The 25,029-nt window shown below is 33.2% G+C and overlaps 3 protein-coding genes across 3 annotated transcripts in view; 1 reads left to right on the forward strand and 2 right to left on the reverse strand.

Annotated features, from left to right (window-relative positions):
• LOC106127447 (venom dipeptidyl peptidase 4) overlaps positions 1-5,315 on the reverse strand; it is a 14,940-nt gene extending 9,625 nt beyond the window's left edge. Inside the window, exons 1-2 of the mRNA XM_013325525.1 lie at positions 5,130-5,315; positions 2,197-2,356 (exon numbers count right to left, since the gene is read on the reverse strand). Coding sequence (XP_013180979.1) covers positions 2,197-2,356; positions 5,130-5,132 — 163 coding nt within the window. The 5' untranslated portion in view covers positions 5,133-5,315. The remainder of the gene's footprint in view (positions 1-2,196; positions 2,357-5,129) is intronic.
• A 4,248-nt stretch (positions 5,316-9,563) lies between these two features.
• Positions 9,564-22,200, reverse strand: Acci (apoptotic chromatin condensation inducer-like protein). Its single transcript, XM_013325526.1, has 21 exons — positions 22,081-22,200; positions 19,887-22,009; positions 19,599-19,806; positions 19,300-19,447; positions 19,108-19,217; positions 18,934-19,025; positions 17,355-17,373; positions 16,959-17,085; positions 16,676-16,773; positions 16,526-16,600; positions 15,427-15,479; positions 15,144-15,331; positions 14,771-14,940; positions 14,458-14,688; positions 14,148-14,380; positions 13,770-13,980; positions 13,398-13,635; positions 13,140-13,287; positions 12,310-12,470; positions 11,874-12,085; positions 9,564-9,777 (listed from the first exon to the last, which is right to left on the reverse strand). Exons 2-21 carry the CDS (start codon positions 22,001-22,003, stop codon positions 9,670-9,672), a joined length of 4,947 nt encoding a protein of 1,648 aa, XP_013180980.1. The 5' UTR covers positions 22,004-22,009; positions 22,081-22,200; the 3' UTR covers positions 9,564-9,669.
• Positions 22,201-22,628: 428 nt separating this feature from the next.
• CycY (cyclin Y) lies at positions 22,629-24,129 on the forward strand. Its single transcript, XM_013325567.1, has 2 exons — positions 22,629-22,744; positions 22,834-24,129. The coding sequence occupies exon 2, from the start codon at positions 22,953-22,955 to the stop codon at positions 23,961-23,963; it is 1,011 nt and encodes a 336-aa protein (XP_013181021.1). The 5' UTR covers positions 22,629-22,744; positions 22,834-22,952; the 3' UTR covers positions 23,964-24,129.
• Positions 24,130-25,029: the final 900 nt, after the last annotated feature.

Genomic DNA, 25,029 nt, shown 5'->3' on the forward strand with positions numbered 1-25,029 from the left:
CAAAGAATTAAATTTGTTTCATAATTACGATCGAATATCACATATCAAAATGTCACCATGAGAGCTTGATTTGGCTTGTATGCATAAGTTTTGATCTAATTACATTGTGAACGTCAAATAACATTTCTAACTAAAATGGTAAGGAAATAATTTTCCTCGACTGTACATATTTCAATACAAATTTAAATTTAACAAGAAACTAAGTGTTCATTTATCTTCCAGCAAATTCAGCAAGATTAAAATGTATGGGGTAGAACCATTACGTACCTTAGTCATGTTAGCAGCCAGCAAAAAATATTTAAGGTCTTTTGAATACGACGACACAGCATAATGGTTCAAATTGATCTGCGAACAAAAGGTATTCAATTTGAATTGTAGTGAATGACTGAGGATTACATTGTGGGAAGATTTCTGAATTATTATCAGCTTCTCGCCTCATCACGAATTACTCTCACAACACATTGTTTTAATGTTCAGCATCATAATAACACACACGGATATTTCAATAATTTACGTGATAAAAAGTAAATAAAAATTATACATTTACAATATTTGTAAGTAAGACTTAATTATTAAGCAAAGTCATTCTCGACCAAGTTCTTAGAAAATTCTTGAGACATATATTACTAACTATTAGTAACATTCAGTAACTCTTATTTAAGCTAAGGTTATTAAGTGCGTATTAAGGGTATTATAACTATAGTAACTATTGCAATTATATGAACAATAGTAGATACAAAATATATATAACACTTACCCAGTCACTTTCATTTAATATAGTCACAAAAGTATCCGTTGTGGCGTCATATTTTCTAAAATCCTTGTGATGTTCCCTTACTATATACTCTGTATCTGGAAATATATTAAAATATATCAATCATTTATTCTTGTTTTTTTTTATATTATAAGGTGGCAAACGAGCGAGCGGCCAACTGAAATCGCTGAAATAGCGAAGTGACCGTTGCCCATAGACATACACAATTGCATATGCGTTGCCTACCTTTAATCGACGGAGGAGAGGATGCACAGAAAGAAAACATTTCCATGCATCCTCTCATCCGGAAAGTCCACTTCCACTTACCATCCTTTCCTTATAAGAAAAAGGGTGAGAAGGGAAAGAGGACTAATTTTGGCCACCGGGACGCACACTCATCAGACGAAACACGGAATTGCTTCCACTTCACGCCTGTCGCCGGCGAGCCGGGCCGATTTGTGCGAAGATGTTAAAGCGGGCTCTACCACTGTTAAAATCATATTGTTATTTGATCATTATTATCTTCATGTCTGTATAAACAACTATAACAAAAAATAAAATCTGATTTTGAATTTGTCTGACGTTCCTCGTGCAGAAAAAAATAAGCAATAAAATGTTCGCGAAATACTCGTTTATAAAATTAGGTTAATTCGATATGAATCACGCATCGTCCTTCAAGGAAAGATTGTAACGGATCTTGTAGACTCACAAAATGCATTCCATCGCGGGTCATAAAAACCCACAAGCGACTTAAACCGTCCCATACAGTTACATCGAGACATGCAATATAAAGAATTCAATGCGTTTTTTTATTTTGGAATATCAATTTTATACTGACATAAAAGTAATTGCAGATTGAATATTTATTTATGTACGCTTTTTATTAATGAATAAAGGCCGTTACAGACATATAGGTGAATGACTGCTTGCCTGTTGCATGTTTCGGAGTAAGTTTATGGAAAGAGAAGAAGAGAGAATATTTGCATTTAAAATATTTTTAAAGTTATACAGTAGATGTTATAAAAAGTTCTGAGCTCCCTGGATAGATTTATAAGAGATATGATAGCTGTTGATACGCCTGTACAGGACATATCGATATCTCTATTTTTTTAAGGAAAATGAGAGAGATGATAATATGCTTTGCCACAAAAGTATGTCAAGAACTTGAGACATTAAATTAGCATGTATGCATTAAGCCATAAAACGAAATAACAACATGTAATTTCCATTAGTAAATACACAAAGAGGTGAGAATTTACTTGATAATAATTATAAAAAAAATAAAAAAAAAAATATTCACAATCATTGAAAATAAAGCTTGAAGATATATCTAAAGGACCATCTTTAAAGTACTATATTTTGTAATTTTCGTATGTATGTTATGACATATTAACTTAAAGCTGAGAGATTTTATGTATTACATTTCATAAAATTTCACTTACCTGAGATCCAATTTATTTGCACCCTTTCTGGATAAAAATCGGGCTGTAAAGGCACGATTTCTTCTAAATTGAATGTTTTAGGAACAAACGGTGTGTAGAGGGAGGACTCTGTGAGACATCCCATCAGTGTGAGCGATAACAATATTACAAACGCGCGTGCCTGTAACACGAAAGCATCATCAAAAAATTGACATGTTTTATCAGCTTAGAACATGGCTTTTAAAATCATTGAATGATTCAGAAGTATTTAAAACAGTGCGAGGAGTAAATTTTCAAAACAAATCAGTCAAAATTGGCTAACTCCTGTACAATTTGGTGGTAAAAAGTGGTGATATGTAGGGTCGTAAACGAGAAAATTCAAATAGCGACCAAACCATTTAGTATTCAAAAAAGTACAACCATAGATTTTTATCAACAATGACGTAGACTTTCTTTTTTAGGTTTATTAAACTTCGCATTACATAGATGTCCTTGGGAAGCCACGGTCGGCTTAAAAAAAACAACAAAACTTCGAAACAAAATAAGTGTAGCATATTTTCTTAGAATTATTTCATTTCCAAGAAACCTACCCGGATGTTTTTAACACAAAATAAGGAAAGCATATGAAAAAAAAACTGGGTAATTTCTGACTAATGGCATATAAGTCAAATGTATATTATAACTCCATTTAATTTTGTTAATAATAGACACACTGTTTGTTGCGTTTGTATTAAGAATTTTATTGTATACAAATAATAATGGAAAAGATAACAAAGAACACAAAGAGAAAAACACAACAAAACAATATTCTGTTTGTTATTTATAGTATACAAAATAATTAACATACTCCTTAATATTTCTATTGTTTTCCTTAATTGTGTAATCAAAGAGACTATTTAATGGACGTATGCATACAATGTTTATGTATGCGTGGTGCATTTCGTTACATTGGCTATTTCTAAATTGGGAGCACAACTTGACATCAAACATACGATTATGAAGTAATTTTCTTCTTCAAGACGTCTTCCTAAATATCGTTACATAAAGATTGGTTTCAAATCCTAGGTGTGTTAGATAAAGTGCATTCGCTTCCAAGCGATTCCATAACGAATTTCAAGAATGTCTGATATTGACGCGCGACAATCACATGACTTATCGAAAATTATTATCAGTTTGATACATTCTTGAAATTCGGTATGGAATCGCCTCGAAGCTAATGCATTTTGTCTAACCCCGTTGAATCGGCGGCTTAACTATTCAACAGTAAAATTACCAGTAACTTAATTTCACTTTTTTTTAGTCTTTCGTCGTAAAAAGCAGAACATGTCATATTGCAAAAATTACGTTATCATTGGTCGTATCGCCAGGATCAAATAGAGCGTTTGAACGTACGACTAAGGGCTTTGAGCAGTAATTTAATGAGGACAATCGGCTAACCAATCGCAGAGTTTATTTGAACATTAACGCACTATTGCGACGGCGGGTCCAATCTATCAATTTCCCTTGTCATTTGAAGTTCCAAATCTAGAATATTTATATAAAGTGCTCACATCGCTAATTCTTTAACTAATAAGCTAATTTAACTGTGTACTTCAACTATCGTTATCTCTGTTTTTTATAGAGCATGAGAGAGATAGCAAATATCGACAACCGTGGAAATGCACCGTAACGTTCACATATTTATTGTTTGTATAGTCATGGAATTACTTTAATGTGTTAATTAAGAAATGTTTTGAATTTCTCAAAAGAAATTGATATCAGGAAATCATATGTCAAGGTCGGAAAATTACATTAGTAACTAAATTATTCCGCGCAACGTACAGATTGCAAAAAAATAAAAAAGTTAGAATAACGTAAATCGATTTGTGTAAAGACGATTCAGTATTGATTACCATAAATTAAAAAAAAACACGCACGTGATTGCAATACTGCAACATCCTACTTATAATTCGTAATGTAGAATAATTTCTATTTAAATTAGAAAAAAAAGAGTCTTGACAGACAGACGGACAGACAACAAAGTGCTATAAGGGTTCTGTTTTTTTCTATTCGAAGATACGGAACCCAAAAACATATGAAATTTAATCTAAAAATCTCGCGATCCGTACTTAAAGTTTGCTAAAATAAGGCTTTGTATTTGTTAGGCGGCGGTTATATTAGACGGATACACGATTTGGTTTATCTAGTCTGTTAGTCAAGAAGATAGGCAAAGATAGTATTGGTACAGTAAGGCTCACCAAAGAATTGACAAATTGTATATCTATGTATGTGTAGGTAGATATGTCCAGGACAATCATCAACATATACCAACTACATATATTTACTACAATTACGTCAAATGGCGTAGTAGGTGCTTGACCTAAGCAATTTATTTCAATTTTACGTCAAGGTCGACATCTAGACAATTGTATTTTCCTACTAACTCGATATAATATGTAATTAAATTATTGAAATATATTGAATACCTACTTATAAGTACTAAAATTAAAATATTCTAACAATTCCTTAGAGAATAATAATCTTCATAAGTAGGTATACACAAATTTATTTGCTTTAAAGTTATTAAAACGTCATCTTTTCTATTTAATGTCAAAGGCTAAGTAAACAATTAAATAATATTTTATCTTTGAATTTATCGCTATATCAACGCCAACAAACATAATAAACAAAAACATTTTCGCGAATAACACACAAAAAGTGACGAAAGAAAAAATGGCTCAAATAATACTAGAAAAGGTAGATTGTACAAAAATATCAGTTGCACAACACAACTATAGCATAAGATGAAGATATCTGCTACATTAAGTCACTGTCTTGTCCCTGGACACGAGTACTGAAAACACTCGTAAAATGAAAAGTAAATAATTTAAATTTAACGCTATAAAAACCGTAAAATTAGATTTCTCAGTCTATAATTTTTCTTTATAAAATCATTTGAGGGCCATACAACTTACCATAGTATGTTATTATAAATCTAGTCACGGGATGAGCACAACAACTCTTCAATTAGAGTTAAACGAGTTCAGAACATCTAAACATTACAACTACACAACGCACAGACGACGAAAATTTCGCGCAACCGAGTGACAAGCAACACGCGAGACGCGTGAACACTCACTGACACAATCATTCACAGACTAAAAGACTAAACCTAAAATGCGCGCGCGCATTCGCCTCACGAGTACAATGAAGCAAGCACAAAAACAAAACAGGTTTTAACAACCTATAGTTAATTTTACAATCAGGTCAAAAGCCACCAAATTTTCTCTTAGGTCTATCAATTATTGCACTGGTACTTTAATAGTTAAGTAATTAAATTGTTTCTAATAATACCTAAGAGTAATTAAATCAATTTGCTCTATTTACAATTATTTTAATATAAGCCACGAGTTCGATATTAATTATCCTGTTTACTAATAAAACTTACATACTTGCCTCGAGTTTCCAACGACACCTATACGAAAAAATATAACTACGGTGAAGAACACATAATTATGGTATACGATGATTCCCTGTGCCCTGACAGGATACCGCTAAATATAGCCTTCGCTTGCACTATCGTGAATATTGAGTTAATAAGTTATGACAGGGGAATTCAGGACGCACTGGAGGTATGGAGCATTCGAACGTTAGCTCACGACTATGACCTTTTCTATTTAGTGCTATACAGAGCATTTCGTATTTTTCATTATACATTGGATAGCAACACAAAGATAAAACATAGAAATTAATACATCAGATCTATTGCTTTCATACTGTGATTCTCAATCTTTCTAATTTCTGTCTAATTTCTTAGTAAACAGTCTTGCATAGACTTTTTAGTAAGAACAAATTACATTAAAAAAAAATGTGGTCAATCTCTATCAAGCTGGACGCTTAGTGATCGACGTATAATCACGAAGTATCTACACTTTATCTTTGCTGCGAATCAAACTAAGAGGTCAGGATAAATTGTTTGAAGGACATGTGAAATAGCCGCCTGTATAGAAACGAGGTCTTTGTTCAACAGTACTCATTACGTTTTAAAACCTATTCCAATGTAATGTATTTCGACAACAGTCGACAAACTTGACGAAGTTTTCATTCAATTAAATACTTCTGCGTATTGTTATATTAATGCAAAAATTAAAAGGTTTAATTAAAATGAATTTTAAATTATAATAAATGGAATTAAAAACTCTAGATACAAACTTAACAAATAGACACCTTGATGTAAGTTAAAGCGGTCACTGTCCTACCACATGTGTAACAGGATTTTAGTCCTTGAACTTAAGCGTTGTGATGGTGATATTAGGTATTTACCTACCCATTATTATAACATACTCTTTAAAATTATATTCAATGCAGTACATCTATATTAATGTTATAAAGCGGAAGAGCTTGTTTAAACTCGCTAATCTTAAGAACTACTGGTCCGATTTGAAAAATTCTTTTTTTGGTTGATAGTTCATCTATAGAGGATGGCTTTTGGCTATAAAACATTACTCTACAACGAATAGTTTTTAATTCCGCGCGGACGGAGTCGCGGGCGACAACAAGTAAATAATAAAAAGGAAATGGAAAATCATGGTGATGAATAGAAGTCTATACTACGCACTACTGCTATGAAGTCAATTATTTCAAAAACATTACTGATTTCTAGATGAACTTAGACGAAACTTAACTAATATTGTTCGGCAATAATTGCAAACGGGATCAACAGCATTTCACGGTTAATTTCCCTAAAACTTGTAAAACATGTTGTTGTCTTTGTTTTTGCAGATAGAATGATAGGGATGGCAATATTTATGATTTATACGAGTACATTGTTAACAGTAGACAGCCACGGGTCACTCACTTCAAACAGTGCATTGTAGCGAATCCGACATTTGAAAGCAGTTGTATAACACGTGCTGACATAATCCAAAATGGCGCAAGTCTCGTCATTACTTACGTCACCATTCAATTCATAGTTAAACAGTGCCAACGACCAGACAGCTTCGATACAAAATTCAAGGTCGACTGGGAAACTTCATACTCTTTTTTTAATAAAGAATTTGACAGGTTCTATAAAAATGTAGATCACTCGAACAGTTAATTAACATGATGAACTATAACATTTTAAATGTTCTATATAGTCTTTGATTTGAATTAAAAAAAAAAAACAGGAAATATGATACTGGTTACACGAATGTATTTTAAAAAGGACACAATAAATTAATATTTATGATATAATTTATAATATATCTTTTAGATTTATCGATTAACGACTTAGATATTATTTTCCTAGTATAATATAGTTAGTTTATTTAAAAAAAAAACCTCAAAGTATCTTTAACCCTTCCTTTAACCTAGGATAACCTGGATAAGCGAAAGTCATTGTCCGGTCCAGTAGACGACCTCCATAAGATAAACACAGAGAAAAACCTCCATCATCAGCTGACTATACGTCCACACTAAGGGTCTCGGAGAAATTCGTAAAACACATTGGTACATTGCGGTATCAAATCCAGGATCTGCAGATTGCAAGTCTTACTTAAACACTCAGCCATCGACGCCTAAAAACCTCTATAAGCTAGAAAAATATAGAGATTTTAGACTCTCGCTTATCCATGTTCGACATTGCTTGTTTCTACAAAGGAATACAAAAAAGTTTCTATGCCATTTAAAAATAAAATCCAAAATCACATGAAGATTAGTAATCAATACTTTAAATATTTATTTACATAGCTTGTAATAATATAGTGGGTTCTCATTGAATTTGGAACAATGAGTGCCAATGATTGTTGATTTTGGTAACATTTGAATGATAAGTCACGTTCATAAGTTTGGATGCAAAGCAAATAATGATAAATGATTTGATAATATTATCATACGGACAATAATGCCAATAAAAGAATTTCTATAATACATTTAAGCAACTCGAAACTTTTTTTTAAAGAATCTTTTTGATATAATTTTAATTGTACTAAATTTACAATCATACTGTATATAGAAATATTGTGTAATCGAGATCCTTAATATTTCCTTTCACTTTTGGCGCCGTTCGAGGCGGCGGTCGTGTTAAATAATTTTATTTTAAAGAAAAATATATTATCTCATTTTGAGCATAACAAAATTTACGCATTAAATTGGAACAGAACATGTGATCTTGTTCTCTGGCAGTGTGGATACATATGTTACAATCGGACAAGGGATTGTTTCATGGCAATTTATTAATATTTATAATCCTATCGAATATAAATTAAAGTATTAAATTATCTCTTAATATTAAAATTTAATGTAAACATTTGGAGATAAATAATTAGCAACTTCAACTGTTAAAATTTTTTCGACAAAACTTTTATAACAAAATCAGACATTTTTTATGGGGCATGCTTCACTGCAAACATTTTAACAATCTTTTTACATAATCAAAAGGCACTCTTTGACTTTAGGTCTTTTGTCCCCTTGTAGGTAAAGAAACTTTTTAAGTGGCTTACATTACAACTTTGGACTACTTATGCCATATAAAAAATCAGCTTGGTAATTTTCTGATACAAAATTATTGGATACTAGCTGGTATAAAAAAACTTAATTTTTTTTTATAACAGAAGGATTTTTTTATAATTAGGAGCTTATGCATTCTTCCAGACTGTGTTCTACATTTATGCCGAATTACTGCGAGATCCATGCAGCCGTTCTGGAGATACTTTCAAACATCCATCCATCTATCTAAACATTCGCATTTATAATATCACAGAGATTTTTTTTATATTTTTTCCATTGTAGTACTGCCTAAAGGCACAGAGCTACATATATAATATTTTGTATAGCTATTTCGTCAGTAGAAACTCACAGTTAGAAGAATACGAATACTATTTGAATTGTTTGACTGTAATAACATATTCTGCTAACACAATTCGAGACGCTACGTAAATATAATAACGCAAAATTGTAAACACGCGTTGTTATTGTCGAATTCATTATTAAATTGATGAAATAAAACATCGTTATGGTATAAAAATATTTTAATTGATAATTAAATTAATCACAAATTTCGACCACAATACAATTTATGCGGAGGCAAACAAGTTTTAATACAGTTATTCAATAAACCATATTTAACCGTTGTTTATTAGTTGGATATTTGGGAAAAAGATTATTATAGGTTAATAGGTTTAACATGTCTGTCTGTCTGTCATTTGTCTCAAGCTTGTTAAATAAACACCAAGACATACATGTCTTCAAGTCAAATTAGTCTTTTGCAGTTCAGAAACGTAATGTTACGTAATTAAATAATTTGATAAACAACCAATATCGCATTATGCTATAACTCTTATTTAACTTGATAAGTTAAAAATTATAACCTGTTTTTATTACAACACGGAATAGACCTATTAAATAACTTAATTTATATCAACAGTAATAACTTACCGTCGGTTTCTGAGACCAAAATTAATTACGATAAAAAAAAATCATCTGTAACGTTTCAAAATTTTGATTTCAGGATCCAACGGCTAGTAAAGTTGTAAGTTAGTTTTGTTCTTGCGGCATACGTATGCACTTCTCCCAATAACGATTCATAGTTCCGTATCTATGCATGTTCACTCCGGCCAAACTGTGCGCTTCGTCCGGGTAAGACTGTAAAAGTAAATAAGCAGTTAAAAATACACATAGTACATTGGTATAATTAATTAGCATTAAATAACGGCGAATAATTTTATAAGGGCTTGTGATTAGCTGCGAGTTTTACAGATGAGTACCAGCTATGCTCAATGCGTCTGAAGGAATACCTTTACTTTCTTCAAATATATTTTTTTATAGGAGAAGGGGACAAACATGCATTTAATCTGACGCCCATGGACATCCGCAACAGCATATGTACCTAAAATTGTCTTGTATGCAGCACCGTCTTTTACGAAATTGCGAGCTGTTATAAAGTTTTGATTGCACTGTAGTAAAATTGACAGAAATATGATGGGTTTATAACAAAAGAAAACATAATATATTCATCATAATCACGCTGTTTTTATAATCTACAATTAAGATTCTAATTTTAGGACTGGCTGGGTGTTTATGGCAACATTTTTATTTAGTTGACATTTCCTTATGTCAGATATATTTGTTAAAATCGGCGATATTTAAAACTAGTTATTAAGTATAGATCATTAAAATTACTAATAGTTTTAGTGCATTCACTTGTGAAAGGTATGACATGCGAAAAATATAGCTCCGACTTGGGGAGTTGGAAGAAAAACTTCCTTATTCTCACTATAGATTTCGGCATGATCAAGAATGACAGTTGCACTAATTATAAGACAGATTACAAAAACACTCTTTTAATAAAATATACTCTGTGGACTGTAGCCATGCTTGGCGATACCTCCAAATAAGATATGACCTAAAGGTCTATGTTACCAGGTTATAAAATTTAAAAAAAAATGGCGTTACCTACTAAGAACTCTCATGTATTTTCTCCATTTTATATTATTTATTACAAATAATATATTTGAATTCCTAACAAAAGAAACTCTAATAACATAATACGCATTCACAATTTCACGCACATGCGTTATTTCACGCATGCTTGAATTCAGTTCTAGTTATTAAATATTATCTAAAATCACGCATTTATAACAAAACAGCATCACACATTGAAACGTGTAAAAATAATTTTCTATATCGCCTCGCCTCATAGCAACTATTCGAATAGTGTATAATCAATTGTTATTTACACAGTTTCTGATTTTGTGATTTGTTTTCATTACATTTTCAAATGTCGCATTTTGAATTTTAAACAGGTTGATAAGGTTTCTAATGAATACTAATTGTTCATTGTCACCGATAATCAAATTGATTTAAATGTCTTAATATTACAAACACTTATTTCAATGTAACTTATAAAAGATTCAACAAGGTTAATAAAAGCTACTCCACAATATAAATGAAGAAAGGAAAAATATTAGTAAAACTACTCGACACTTTTCTTCGTCCATTTACAACATTCTTACAGCAATTTCCGACTCATTTTTCTTATCAAGTCTTTTTTGTACAACATATAGACTCATAGGGTTCCGGATGTCTGCGGATAACTCTGGTCAATCGAAACCCATAAGAATGTATTTTTCTATGTAACAGTAACAAAAGCTAATATATAGGCAGTAGCTTAGAACAATATATAAATTGTGTCTGACGTGCAGCTCCGATACTCCCATAGATATAGCACCACCAAGAGACGAGACAAGAACGCGTCGAGTGCCAATTTGAGAGCGGACTTGAGACTCTACACTCTACAGCAAAGTGAAGGAGAACGTTGAAAAGACAGCGTGTATAAAAATGATATATACTCTTTTAGTATCTGAAAATTAAACCTAACCTTTAAAAACTATTGTTTACTAAATAAAACGCGAGGTTTATTGCAGTTATTTGCTTGGTGTTAAATATAAATAACCTACTGAAAAGCATGTATGTTTTCATTATTGCGAAAAAGTTAAGGACACGCCATATTGGGGATTATTAAAAAAGCTAATACAAGTGTAGTGTATCTCGTCAACTATATTCCAGTTCAAACTTAGATCCAATTTCCACTGGCCTAGACTTATACGGGCAGTGACGCGGCTAACCTCTATGTAAAAATAAACACTTAAACTTAATTGGAATTATTAGTTACAAAGACTGTTCGCACCCCTATATCTTTATCGTAAACATTTATATGATAATAAAACTAAACGTCTAACCATTTGCTGGAAGGGTATATTGCGTTCCTGCAGCGCCCGCATCAGCTTGGCCGCGTTCTGGTAGTGCACATTGTCATCAGCATTGCCGTGCATCAAGTAGAAGTCGTGGCCGCGCAGCTTCTCTGCCAGCAGAGTGACGTCACCGGCCTCGTATCCTGACAGATTGTCCTCAGGAGTCGGCAGTCCCATGTACCGTTCCGTGTACATCGTGTCTAAATAAAAGGTAGAAGATAGAAGAAGTAGCCAAAAAAGTATCTGGTTATTTTTAAATCGGGTTTAAAAATATATATTTAATTCTTTTATACAAATTAGAATGTATCACAAAAAAGACAGGAAAAAATGGAAAACGTAATTTCCCTACAAAAAGTTGGAGAAATCCTTTTTTTTTACTTTGGTAAATGTATCACTTTTGCTTAAATAGTCAAGTTTTACTTACTGTAATAAAGCCATGATGTGACTGGAGCTGTGGAGACTCCACATTGGAAGAGATGGTCATCATCATGGACCAGAGTGAGGAGCGTGGCGTACCCGCCGTAACTGTGGCCCCAGATGCCCACGCGCTCGCGGTCAATGAACTCATACCGGTCGAGCACTTGTCTGCAATCACATTCACTCTAGCCTGAATACTTACGTAACCTACAAACTATATTCATACACTTTATAACCCGTAAGCGTGGTTAAAAAAATAATAAGTAGCCTATATGTTCTTCCAGATTGTGACCTATACATCTGTGATAAATTTCATCAAGATCGTTGAGTTTGACCTTGTAACAACAAACACATCCATCTAAACATTCGCAATTATAATATTCGTAAGTAAGTAAGATAAATTTAATTCCATTTTAACATAAATTATTTGATATGAAATATTAATAGTCTCCAGTAATTGCTGTTTCTATTATTTTAACCTATATACTTAAAAGTTACAAACAATGATAAAATGTGAATTACAACCCGCATACTTTTTGTGTTTATATTATATTTGCATTTCACTGTATTAATTTCACCTTGTATTAAGGTAATATGTGTTGGTGATACATTTACATGCTACTAGTTGTCGTATGCGACTCGGTCCTCGCGAAATAAAGAAAAACATATTAATTAGTAGCCTGTCTGTCCTTCCATACTATGTATGTTCTGCATTTATGACAAATTTCAGCGGTACATGCTTCTAACAATTATCTATCCATCCATTCGTCCAAACAACAATATTATTAAGATACTGTACAATAGTAAAGTTGTGTTAATTTAACGCAAAATAATAACCTCAAAATGACAAAATGGTCTTCAACTTCGACAGTTCCCAGGGCATTGTTGAGGGAGTACAATATGTCCTGCCCGTTGAGGCCTGAGCCGCGACCGTCCGCTAACATGTATATTGTGTTGCGGCTCGTTGTCAGATATGAAAAGTAACCTAACAAAATATGAAAAAACTCAATATGCTTATAATTATCGTCAGTATTTTCGAAATATTTAAACCATTTAACGAGGATTAAAGGTGTAGACATCCAAACGCATACTTACCAACGGTGAAAGTATCAAAAACTGTGTTTGTGTTGGGACCTGAGTAAACGTAATATACCATGGGATATTTAGTGTTGGTATCATTGACGTTTAAACCGGGAGGTAACCAAAGGCGAACCGGAGCTGGGTATCCATTTTGCAAAGGCACTGTGAAGATCATACTGTTCGGTCGGATCTTTTCCCTCAGACGCTCGCGGACAATAGCATTGTCTTCCCAAGTAAATAGCACTCGATTATTCTGTAAAAATTTAAAGCTATATTTGACATTTCACAGAATATCATCTTATTCTCTAATCTAGACTCTACTTTTGACGAGAAAACGTCAAATATTGTCACAAATATTAAAGATAAAATGTTAAGAGTTAGTCATACCAAAGGATCAACGAGGTATGTCGCGGAAGGTTCATTGGTAGAGGAGCAGGTGATGGTAAGGTAGGAGCCAGCGCGGCTGGCTGTAGCCGTGGCCCAGGTGCAGCGGCCGCCGTCTGGCAACTGGATATTGCAGCTGAGGCACTCAGCGCGTGCCCCCGACACGTGCACTTGCGATTGCCATGGCGCCCCGGCAACCGTTCTGGTGTAGTAACTAAACGAAGAAATACTTTTATAACACTCACACAAAATGTTCAACTATTTAGGGTAAATTATTTTAATTAAAAGTGCTCGTTCAAGAGTCATAAAGAAGTTCATATTTGGTCACCTATTTTCCTAACCGTTGTTTAAAAGAATTTAAAAGATCATCTGTATACTCACTAAGATAGGTTATCCTCATCCATTCCAACGTAATTATTGACAGTAAAACCACCAGGTGTGATGGAGCTGGATATAATCTGTCCATTTACACGGATGCTCACGTAGAGGTGCTGCCATATTTTACCATCCGCCTGCTCGAGGGACCATCGAGTTGAGACGAAGAAATCGCCATTTCTACTAAAACGGGGCAACGCAATAGGAACCCAACCATTCGGTTGTTGACGGTGTTCTTCCTGAATACAAGTAAACATAAATAAATATAGATTTATCCCTAATGAGAAACATTAAGAGAACATTTTGTTAAACTTACCTCACAAAAACCAGTATTAACGTTGCAAATTCTGAGCACAGTATAATTCTGTCGTCTGTTAAGCCAGTGCGCGGCAACCTCGTTGGCAGTGGGCCACACCACACCACCCAGGATGTGGTCTTCAGTGACCGCTGTCGGTGGAGCCAGAGTTTCCCAGCGTACTTGGTTTGTTATTACGAGATCCGTCAAATTTACTAGACGCAAGTTAACAGTAGGATTGGTACGACCCACCTGAAATGTTATGAACACTTTATTTATACTGCAAAATACAAACAGCGCGCTTTATATTGAACAGAATAAACAGTGTACTTACCTTAGGATACTTCAGATCAAAGAGTTCTGGATAAAGATCATCAGGGTCAGTCTTATCCACAAAGTAATAATATGAATACGCTTCAACCTCAGTGTCGTTGAAGCTGGCAAAAGCCAAGTATGAGCCGTCAGTAGAGAACCACGTCGCTTGACCAGTGTACATCACATCCTCTGTATTAATGACGTCAATTTATGTTAAACAAATTAAAAAAAGTGTTTTTTTATTTTTTTACCAAAGATGAGAGTTGAATGTCAGGAATACAAATCTCACCGTTGGTAAACAACGGTGCTTACTATCTTCCAAAAAACTTTATAAACGGACAAATAATTAAAAAAACATTCTTGTGTTGTCGATTATGATTATAATACATTACCTTCGTAGACCCAATCAGTGTGGCCATTGTAAATAACTCCCGGTATTCCGTCATTGGTGATCTGTATAGCTTGTGCGGAGTCCTCGGGGAGATAGTAGACATTGTTATCCAGTACATAGGCTAAAGAGTGACCGCCGCCGAAAATACATAGCTGAAGACGCTGGTGGTTTGCTATATATGTCACGTTCCTAAAATGGTACATAAAATTTCCTTACTATATTCTGAGAGCAATTGATTATTTTCCTATTTATTTTTTAGTTATGAAGAATTATAGAGACCTTACCCAGTAGCTATTTCGTAAAGCGCGAAACGAGCTGTAGTTGAATATCTGTAAACCTGAAACGTAATGTTTAACGTAACATAATGTTTTTGAATTACACTTTATTAATGGAGATGTAAATAGGACTTATCCCATTTTACATTGGTATATTCAAGATCCGTTTTTCATAAATTTACACATAATTTATTGAAGGGCTTATTATAAGAGGAGCGCTACGTCTCCAGAAAAAAAATCTTCATTTTTAATCTTACTAATATTATCTTACTTCTTACTAATATTATAAATGCTAATGTTTATATGGATAGGCGTGTTTTAAGATATCCCCGGAACGGCTCACCGGATCACGCTGAAATTTGGCATAGATGTATAAAATAGTCAGGAAGAACACATAAGATACTTCTATTTTTTTATTACCGCGCGGAGGGAGTTGCGGGCGACGCCTATTAATTCATTTTGTTCGAAATTTTGGAGTTATATCCACGTGTAAATGATCGCAAAAGTTATTTGAATTTTTAATTCCTAGTTTTGACGGATAATACCGCATAATAAACAGCAGATAGATTAAGATAATATTAAAGATAACTTTATCATTATATGTTTTACTACACCGTGATAAAATTATTTATTACCATATGAATAAAACCTTGTATAATTTGTATATATCTTACACTCCTATCAATTTCAATTTTATGTAAGAAAAAGTTGGAAAAACATTCCTATTTATTTTCTATTTTAAAACCTTTTCACAGTAAATATTTAATTTATTTAACACTATCATTTTAAAGAATAATTTTGAATGTCTTTTTTGCACATTGTTTTATTGGTCGTAATTAAAGATTTCTCAGTAAACAGAATGAAGCCCTAATTACGTATGATTAATGATTTGGCTTGTAAGACGTTCGTATACACAATGTAATCAGTTTGAAATTATGATTTTAACCTTCTTTAGGCGTATATTCAACTGAGAACCAAATTACTAAACATGATCAGTTCTCTATACGTCCCCACCGAGGCGCTTGAAGCCTTCCCTAAGTTAGGGACGACTGGATCTATAATTTCCAAGTTTATGCCAGTTGTCCAATGAAAATAGAAAAATACTTACAGATTGAACTTCACTAGGAGCTAAAATATATTGTCTGTCTGCTGATAGGATAGGATTACTTGTGTTCAGGAAAGCCTGTGAAAAATATTGTATTTAATTAAGGACACGTATTGAATTGTATAGATTATATTAGGTTTATTTTCTACGTACCAGCAATTCGCCTGACACTAAGACACTTCGGGTAAGAGTCGAGACATCAAATACGTAAATACCAGGTTCTCCAGAAATTGTGTAGGTAAATTCCGTGTCTAAAATCCATAGAAATTGTATTCATCATCAGCTTTATATCCAATGAAAAATATATGCTTTAGTTTTTTATTTATCTAATCAATTTGTCAAATTTAATAACCTTCTAATATCTACCACAATAAAAGGTCTCTTTGTTGCGTTAGGTAATAGAAACTGTGTAGGGTCAACAAACAGCATCAATTACCTGAAATCCATGTTCCATTAAATGCCCTTTGCGCAAACTGGCCTCTAACAAATTCTTCCAGAGTAAATGGGCTTTGTGCGGCTGCGAATGCTACCAGCACGGCCCAAACAAACCATGGACCGCGGAACTATAAATATTTTTATCAATAAAAGATTTATACGACTATGTAAAGCAAGATTTGGAATTATGTCGAACCTTGGACGGCCGAATAACGTCCCTAGATCCTAGATAAATATTAAGATATAAGTAAATAGTCTTTTCCCCTTAATTTTTTCATTGTCTATGAAACATTTTGTAACAGGACCTCACTAAAACATACTTGTCAACCCATTCCCATCTAAAGCGATAATTTTAATTATTCGCACATGCTTGCACACTTTTAGTATTTATGTGTACTAGGAGTCTGGGATGCAGACTGACAGCAAAAAATTTAGTTAAATGACCTAGATGAAAATTAAAGATAAATTGTCTAAAAACAGTTTGCATTTACTTACCATTATGATTATATAAAAATCCTCTACCTAAATAAACAGCGGTTGACGGTTTTGATCCGCCAACGCGACTGTTCTCAAATAATCTATCATAAAACTGCTTATTCTTATCCAAGCGATAACTTACTATCTATTGATAATGATAATTATTAAAATTTTACAATCGTTTTAATAGGTCGATTTATATCACTCACCCATTACATTTCAGTACTAACAATATCCCTATAACATCATAATCTAATTTGCGAAGTCTATTATGTCTATTTTTATTAGGGTTAGAGTGCTCAGTAGAGCCTTTTTTAACCAAACCAATGAGAGTATGACCCTTTGGATCTTATATTTAAGCCATTTTTATATATCTGTAGCCTATATAGCTCAATCTTATTTCTCGTTCTCGTTTTTTTGGGTGTTAGGCCTACCGGCCTACTGATAAGTCGGCCCAACGGGGCTCTAGTTTTTTTTATCATAACGGGCATAGTTTACAACTATATAAGGCTGTTGTAAAAAATACACAATCTTTATCGATATTTCTTTGATGTATTTTTGTAACAATATAATGGAGTGATTACACATTTATAAAAAAAAATTGGCAAAAAAGATTTATAAAAGAAAATCGTATATCCTTTGTCAATCCATTATATTATTAGAGGTTATGAAATTAAAAGACGAAAAGTTTGTCGGAAATCCTTTATTATAACCAAAGGAATGGATTTACAACACATACAATACAGTCCCCATACTTTCATTAAAGTCGAGGATTTTCCTGGCTACATAACTATTTTCAATTTAGTCCTTCCTAAACGCTGGATCCTTTCATATTCTCCTATAGTCAAGACGTCCATCAGGTTTAGTTGGGTATAATGCGTTTACTACATTTCTACATTTCCCAGTCTCCCTTAACTGCCGAAGTAAAGTTTGTAATGTAGACATCTTCATTCAATATCGTTTTTTCAGAGGTGTTTGAGTATCATGATGATTCATATCTTTGCAACCGATTATTTGTAGAAAGTTATACGATTGCTTGATGACTGGAACGAGGTCAAAATTAAACGAACGTCGATTTCAACACATTGATTTTCCTCCAGTGGAATTCCGTTACATCTCGTCGAAGCGAGCCCCCGCTCGCCACGCGCGACCACGTTCGCGGGATGACGTTCAAAATCATTGGATTTCCTCCAATCGTGCCTTTCTATAACATTTTGTGTAAAATAAATCCAACTGTTGAATCTCTTGATATTATTATCCTTTATGGGTCGTCAATTTTTTTAACCTAAGCTTATTACGTAAAACATATAAACAGAATACTCATTTATGAAGCCAACAAAAATAAGATATAAAATTCATTGACTGCTGCAAAATTCTGAAAGAAATTATTGACAAAAAACAAGGTATTAAAAATGTAAGAATGTTATTGTGTGAGTGTATTTCAATAAGTAAAATTGTGTGTTAAATGTGTGTGTGTGTATGTGTGGGACGGACCATGCTAATGTCTGCGGTGTGAGCCGCGGCGCAGTTCCTGCAGTCGCCTTTCGTGCTCAGCCATATGCTGACGTCTTTGCTCCTCCTTTATGGCAATCTGTAATACATTGAGAAAAATATTTATCTAAACATATTTGAATAACTAAAAAATAATTACTTTTCAGATGACATTAGCTTACCGTTTCAGCTGACAGAGGCAACCAGTAAATGCATGGAGTGGTTTTTGTCTTTCTGAATAGATCATCCAAAAGTTTTGCGGGCGCCTCCTCTTTCTTCTTGAATTTCTTTGCTAGAATTTTTATCAAAAAATTATGTTAATATCATGTAATTTTTTTATTTAGTTATAATTTATAATGAAATAACATCAATACCTGGTTCAGGACTCCTTTCTGGCGTATGATGCCTCCTTTTTTCCAGAACCCTGTCCTCTTTATGTAACCTATCTTTGTCTTTATCCTTAACTTTTTCGTCTTTGCCCAGATCCCATTCCCGCGTCGTCTTTCGCTCCCATGGTCTTTCCTGAAGTCAAAATATATGCCATAAATTTATAAGGTATATTAAGGTTGCCTGTTGGTTGTTGCCGTTTTTCATCATCAAAGGCATCAATAAAGCAATAGAATGAAGATGTGCAGAGCAGTCAAATATTTATATTTATTATTCATAAACATACCAATTCTCCTTTTTCTCTTTTCATATCCTGTTCTCGCAGCCAATCTTCTACCGTGCCGGGTATGCTTGTCACTTGATTGTTTTCATTTTCTTCATTACTCTTTGCTTGGTCAAAATCTTCCTGAGTGGAAAAATCTACATGTAATGTTTTAGGATTTGATACAGGCCATGTCACTCCATGAAGGGCATGTCTCGTTTCTACTGCCTGGCTGTAAAAAATAATCAAAATTATAAAAATTATTTTTAGATAAAAAAATACACAAACATACTGAAACACTGCAACACTTACTCTTCATTTTCGTATATGACAAAACATTTTGATTTGATTCTATCGATCCAGAAACCATTTTCAGTTATCCTTCCAGTTCTTTGTAGTAAATTCCTCAATTGTGATAAAGTAAATGGTCTTACTAAGTTTGTTATATACAAAATATTAGTCTGTTTATGTCTTGGGGGGCTCGGTGGTCTAATCACCGCGACATTTTCAGAATCCTTGACAATAGAGATCTTTCTACTTGAAGTTAAATTATTTATCTCTTTCACTGGTTTGTCCATTTCATTCTTTTCTTGATTTCTTTTATGCTCCACATTTTCTGTGTTGTCAATCACAATTTTGGGCAATATTGGTCTCTCTATTTTTTCTGTAACCTCAAACCTCTTTTGTTTCTTTTCTTCAATAACCTCTTCAAACTCCACCGGCTTAACATCTGGTATTATTTCCTTTAGAACATCCGTAGAAATTGTTATTGACTTTTGAGTGGCCAATTTGGGACGGGAACCCCACCTGCGTTTTCTATTAATAACAATATTTGAATTATTACTCCCTTCATTGTTTACTTGTGAAGATTCTGATCGTTCCGGAACTTTCTTCATAGTATTAGCTGCATTTTCACTTTGCTCTTTAGGTGAACTTTCCTTAACTACATTATCCGATTGTGCTACAACATCAGGTTCATTAGTTGACAATTTTATTTCACTTTGAGGTGGTTCTCCATTTTCCTTACAACTTTCCACCATTTTATCTTCAGATTTACTTACCTTATCCTCGGACTCCCGGCTTATTGCTTGCTCTGGTTCTTTTTTTCCTGGAACATCATTTTGAGCTTCAGTAATTTCTTGATCAGAAATATCCACTTTACTTTCTTCAGCATGTATCTCAAGTATATCAGATTTATCAAATGCCACACTTCCTTCTTGTGTTGTATCTTTTTCTAAAGTATCTGTGGCCTCATGTTTTTCTTGAATACTTTCGTTATTTGAGTCACTTTCCTTTGAAACATCCTCAGATGGTTTGCTCTCTACATCTGAAATATTTTCAGATGGTTTGCATTCTTCATCTGAAATTTTGTCAGATGGTTTGCTATCTACTTCAACTTTATCTGCGGCTGAGCTACATGTTTCAGATTTTGAAGTATCTGTTTTTTCTGAACAAACCACAATTTGTATACTTTCACTAGTTGACTCATTTTGAACCTCACTCAAACTTTCCTTTACCACAGGCGATTCTTCTTTGGCCTCACTCAAATCTTCTTTTACACTACTTGAGTCTACTTTTACCTCGCTCGTGGCTTCTTTTCCCTCCATTGTTTCAGTTATCAACTCACTAGAAGTTGAAACCTCAGTTACTTCTGGTTTTACCGAGTCTACTGTTTTAACATCACTTTCTTCCATTTTAACCTCATCTGTTACGGTCTTTTCATCATTCATTTCTGATTTATTAACTTCAGAATCAGATTTTATTTCGTTTGATTCAGCTGGAACCTCTTTTGACTGATGTTCCTCATTTGACATAATAGTTACCGAATTTGATTTAATTTGTAAGTCTTGTTCCCCTTCTGGTTCCTCTGTGTTTTTGGTAGAAACACTATCTACAACTACAATTTCTTTCTGTATACTTATATCTGAACCGATATGCGCGGTATCATTACCTTTTTCAGCAGCTTCACTTGAATCGCATACTGAGCGCCTCGTGCGGTGTCTATTCTTCCTTTTATCTTCTGGTGTGTCGACAATCATCGAATCGCTCGAACTTGTAGCTCGAGTATGTTTTCTCTTACTTCGAGGAGATCTATCCCCCGCCTCAGGAGTTGATGGAGGACGTTTTAAACAAATTTTTAATTTTTGTATTTCACCTCCATCACCAGAACCTTCAGCAGTTTTAACTTGCCACACTTGGTCTTGTGTCTCTGGCGGACTTTCCTCTTTATTTGATAGTGGCACGTCGGTTTCAGCAGGTTCAGCTACGTTTTCTGGTACTAATGCTGCGATAACTTCTTCACAAGATTCATTACCGGAAGATGTAGATTGCTTTCTACGCCTACCTCTTGTGCGCCTAACCTTCTCTACCTTCTTTTCCGGTGAAGCTTTAGGTTTAGCAGTGGCACTTCTTTCTCTTTTACGGCGCATTTTTACCTATAACAATCAAATTATATTACTTTCTTGTGCCAATGAATTATATTATTTGTTTTTCAATAAAAACTTACCACTTTTAATAGGAAATTTGATGAAATATAAATCGTTACACGAAATTAGATTGTGCAAAAAAACAGAAGCACAAGCTTATTTTCAGCCATGTTGGATTATTGTTTTCAACCAAAGAGTATACAGTGTAGGAATTAAAAAGTTCTATGCTTGTCTATGTCCAGACTTGGTTCAAGTGCATTTAAATTTCGATTTTTTTCATTTTAATTTAACAAAATAGAAACAAAATTTTGATTTTTCTTATTAGTTTATTAATACCCCGCCACGTACAACTTTTTATTTCGTGTCCTATTTTTATTCACAGACTCATGGATAATTTTCCTTGCTTGTAAACTAACATGGTATAACAATACATTATGAACAATCGACTTCTTGCACTTTCTAGAAGTTGAACTTAAGTTGAAAGAATTTGATTAGAACGTATTTTGAGGCCACTGTGCAATCTTATAAAGTATATTCTATTATAATTTATATTCTATTATTAGTTATTATCTATATTTTAACTACATTATTTTATATACTCTTTGTTATTCAGTTTCAAAATGACGTTCGCTTGCTTCTTGATCTTGCTTTGCTTCTGTCAAAGTTAAGAAATGAATTCTGTTTAAGGTTGTTCTTAATTTATAAGAATGATTTATTTTGAAATATAACTACAGAATGATAAAGGTACAAAATTATTTACGTTCTTCATATTACAAATAGATTTAATACCGTATACTATGTATGTTATAGAATATTCATGACTTTTGTTTCAGATATTATGGGCCTTATATGTCACCTTTGCGAATCGGCACTTTATTTATGCGTGACTAAAAGTGTGTTGGAGTTTGCAGAATGATAATTAGTTGTTTAAAGGTCTGAATTTACGTATAAAATGGGAAACCAAAACAGTTGCTGCTGTTACCGCAGCCCGTCTCCAATCAGGAAAGATATCGTAAAGTTAGAGGAATATCCTCAGGAGGGAGACTTAAGTTCTAATAACATACAGCATATAAGTGAAAGAGAACCCGATGATGGAGATATTGATCCTTCCCAAGATCCTATAGCAGGTACTATATTTATGGAAAGATCCAAAGCTTCAATTGAGAATGGTATGACTAGAAAGCGTAGCCAACATCAAATAGCAGATAATAAGTTGAAGAAAAGTAGTTCCTGTTCGACGATTTACTTAGATGATAGCACAGTCTCCCAGCCAAACTTGAAAAACACTGTTAAATGTGTAGCACTGGCAATTTATTACCACATAAAAAATCGAACATCTGAACGTAGGTTAGACATATTTGATGAAAAGTTACATCCTCTCAGTAAAGATGGGGTCAGCGATGACTATGACAGATATAACCCGGAGCATAAACAAATTTATAAATTTGTTCGAACATTATTTAATGCTGCCCAGTTAACAGCAGAATGTGCTATCATTACATTGGTGTACTTAGAAAGACTTCTTATATGTGCTGATTTAGATATTGCTCCTTCAAATTGGAAGAGAATAGTTCTGGGTGCAATTTTATTAGCAAGTAAAGTTTGGGATGACCAAGCTGTTTGGAATGTGGACTACTGTCAAATTCTCAAGGACATTACAGTTGAAGATATGAATGAGTTGGAACGACAGTTTCTAGAGATGTTGCAGTTTAACATCAATGTGCCCTCAAGTGTTTATGCTAAGTATTACTTTGATCTGCGCACACTTGCTGAAGCTAATGACTTAGCTTTTCCCAGTGAGCCATTAAGTAAGGAGAGGGCACAAAAGCTAGAAGCCATGTCCCGAGTAATGGAAGACAAGATATCTGCTGAAATAGTAAAGAATGGTATTAAAAAGTGGTCCAGCTTGGATAATGTCAATTCAGGTGCTGGTGTGAGGCGTAGTGTGGCCATATTGTCTTAAAAATTTAGTCATGAGCCAAAATTTTTGTATCAAAATTTAAAATCACATACCAATAGGTATTTAGAAAGTTTTGCATAATTTTTTTATACAACTAATTGGCACATTGCTTTAGTATTTGTGCATGAAAATGCTAATAATTATTAGGTATAAAATTCGTAATTTCTTAAAAGTATTTGAATATATTTTCATTTTATTTCCAATTCCTAATTGATATATAATTAAGAAATATTACTAAAATGCACAAATACTGTAACAGTTGTATTAATATTTTGTGGTCATACAATATTAAATGGGATAATTAAGAAAGAAAGACTTGTAATGTGGTCCAATAATTTTTCTATATTACTGATAATTACAGTTTTTCTACTTAAATCTATTAACAAGTTTCTTTATCCTATATCAGCTCATATTTTTTATATTTTGACACAGTAGAAATATTGGCTTTGAAAACTAAACATCTTAGGTATAATGTTAGAGTAAAATTGTGCATTTGTATTATGACTGAAGTTTATGTGATTGTGGTATGAATGTAGTTATCGTTTTTTTTTAATTATTTTACATTATTTTATTGCATTTAGACATCTGAGATAGCGTGTATATGAAATTATGCCAAATTAATTTGTAAATGAAAATCATGTAAATTGATAGTCAACAATTAATTAAATTGTACATTTGATATATACTTTAAATGTTCACAATATGATGTTAACATTTATGTTCTTTTAAAATAGGAATTGATTAAATAATTCATAACTATCTAGATTATGTTATACAACCAATATTTTATGTATCATTAATATAAATTAAGCAAAATAAACATTTTATATGAGACTTTCACACTGTTTTTTAATTAAAAAAAACACACAGATACACCCAAGAGTTGTGATTATGGAGGGCACCTCTATGTAGTCCTAGTTTAACACAAATGGATTGCATGAAAATAGACAAGATCAAGAAGGTAGTGAGATGGCAGAAAATAGCTTGATATGGAGGAAGAAAACCTGGTGAACTAATCCTTTGTAAGTGGCATGTCAGGGAGATGATGACAAAGCAAGAGTACATGTTA

The sequence above is a fragment of the Papilio xuthus genome, unplaced genomic scaffold (assembly GCF_000836235.2).
Source record: "Papilio xuthus unplaced genomic scaffold, Pxut_1.1 DF824655.1, whole genome shotgun sequence".
Lineage (NCBI taxonomy): Eukaryota > Metazoa > Arthropoda > Insecta > Lepidoptera > Papilionidae > Papilio > Papilio xuthus.

Bases quoted from the DNA above. Each gene is read 5' to 3' on its own strand.
- Acci (XM_013325526.1), bottom strand. From the start codon at position 22,003: ATGCGCCGTAAAAGAGAAAGAAGTGCCACTGCTAAACCTAAAGCTTCA. The intron at 15,332-15,426 runs GTAAGGTCTCTA...GTACCATTTTAG, and splicing joins CTTTACGAAATAGCTACTGG to GAACGTGACATATATAGCAA. The intron at 13,636-13,769 runs GTATGACTAACT...AAATTTTTACAG, and splicing joins CATACCTCGTTGATCCTTTG to AATAATCGAGTGCTATTTAC.
- CycY (XM_013325567.1), top strand. From the start codon at position 22,953: ATGGGAAACCAAAACAGTTGCTGCTGTTACCGCAGCCCGTCTCCAATC.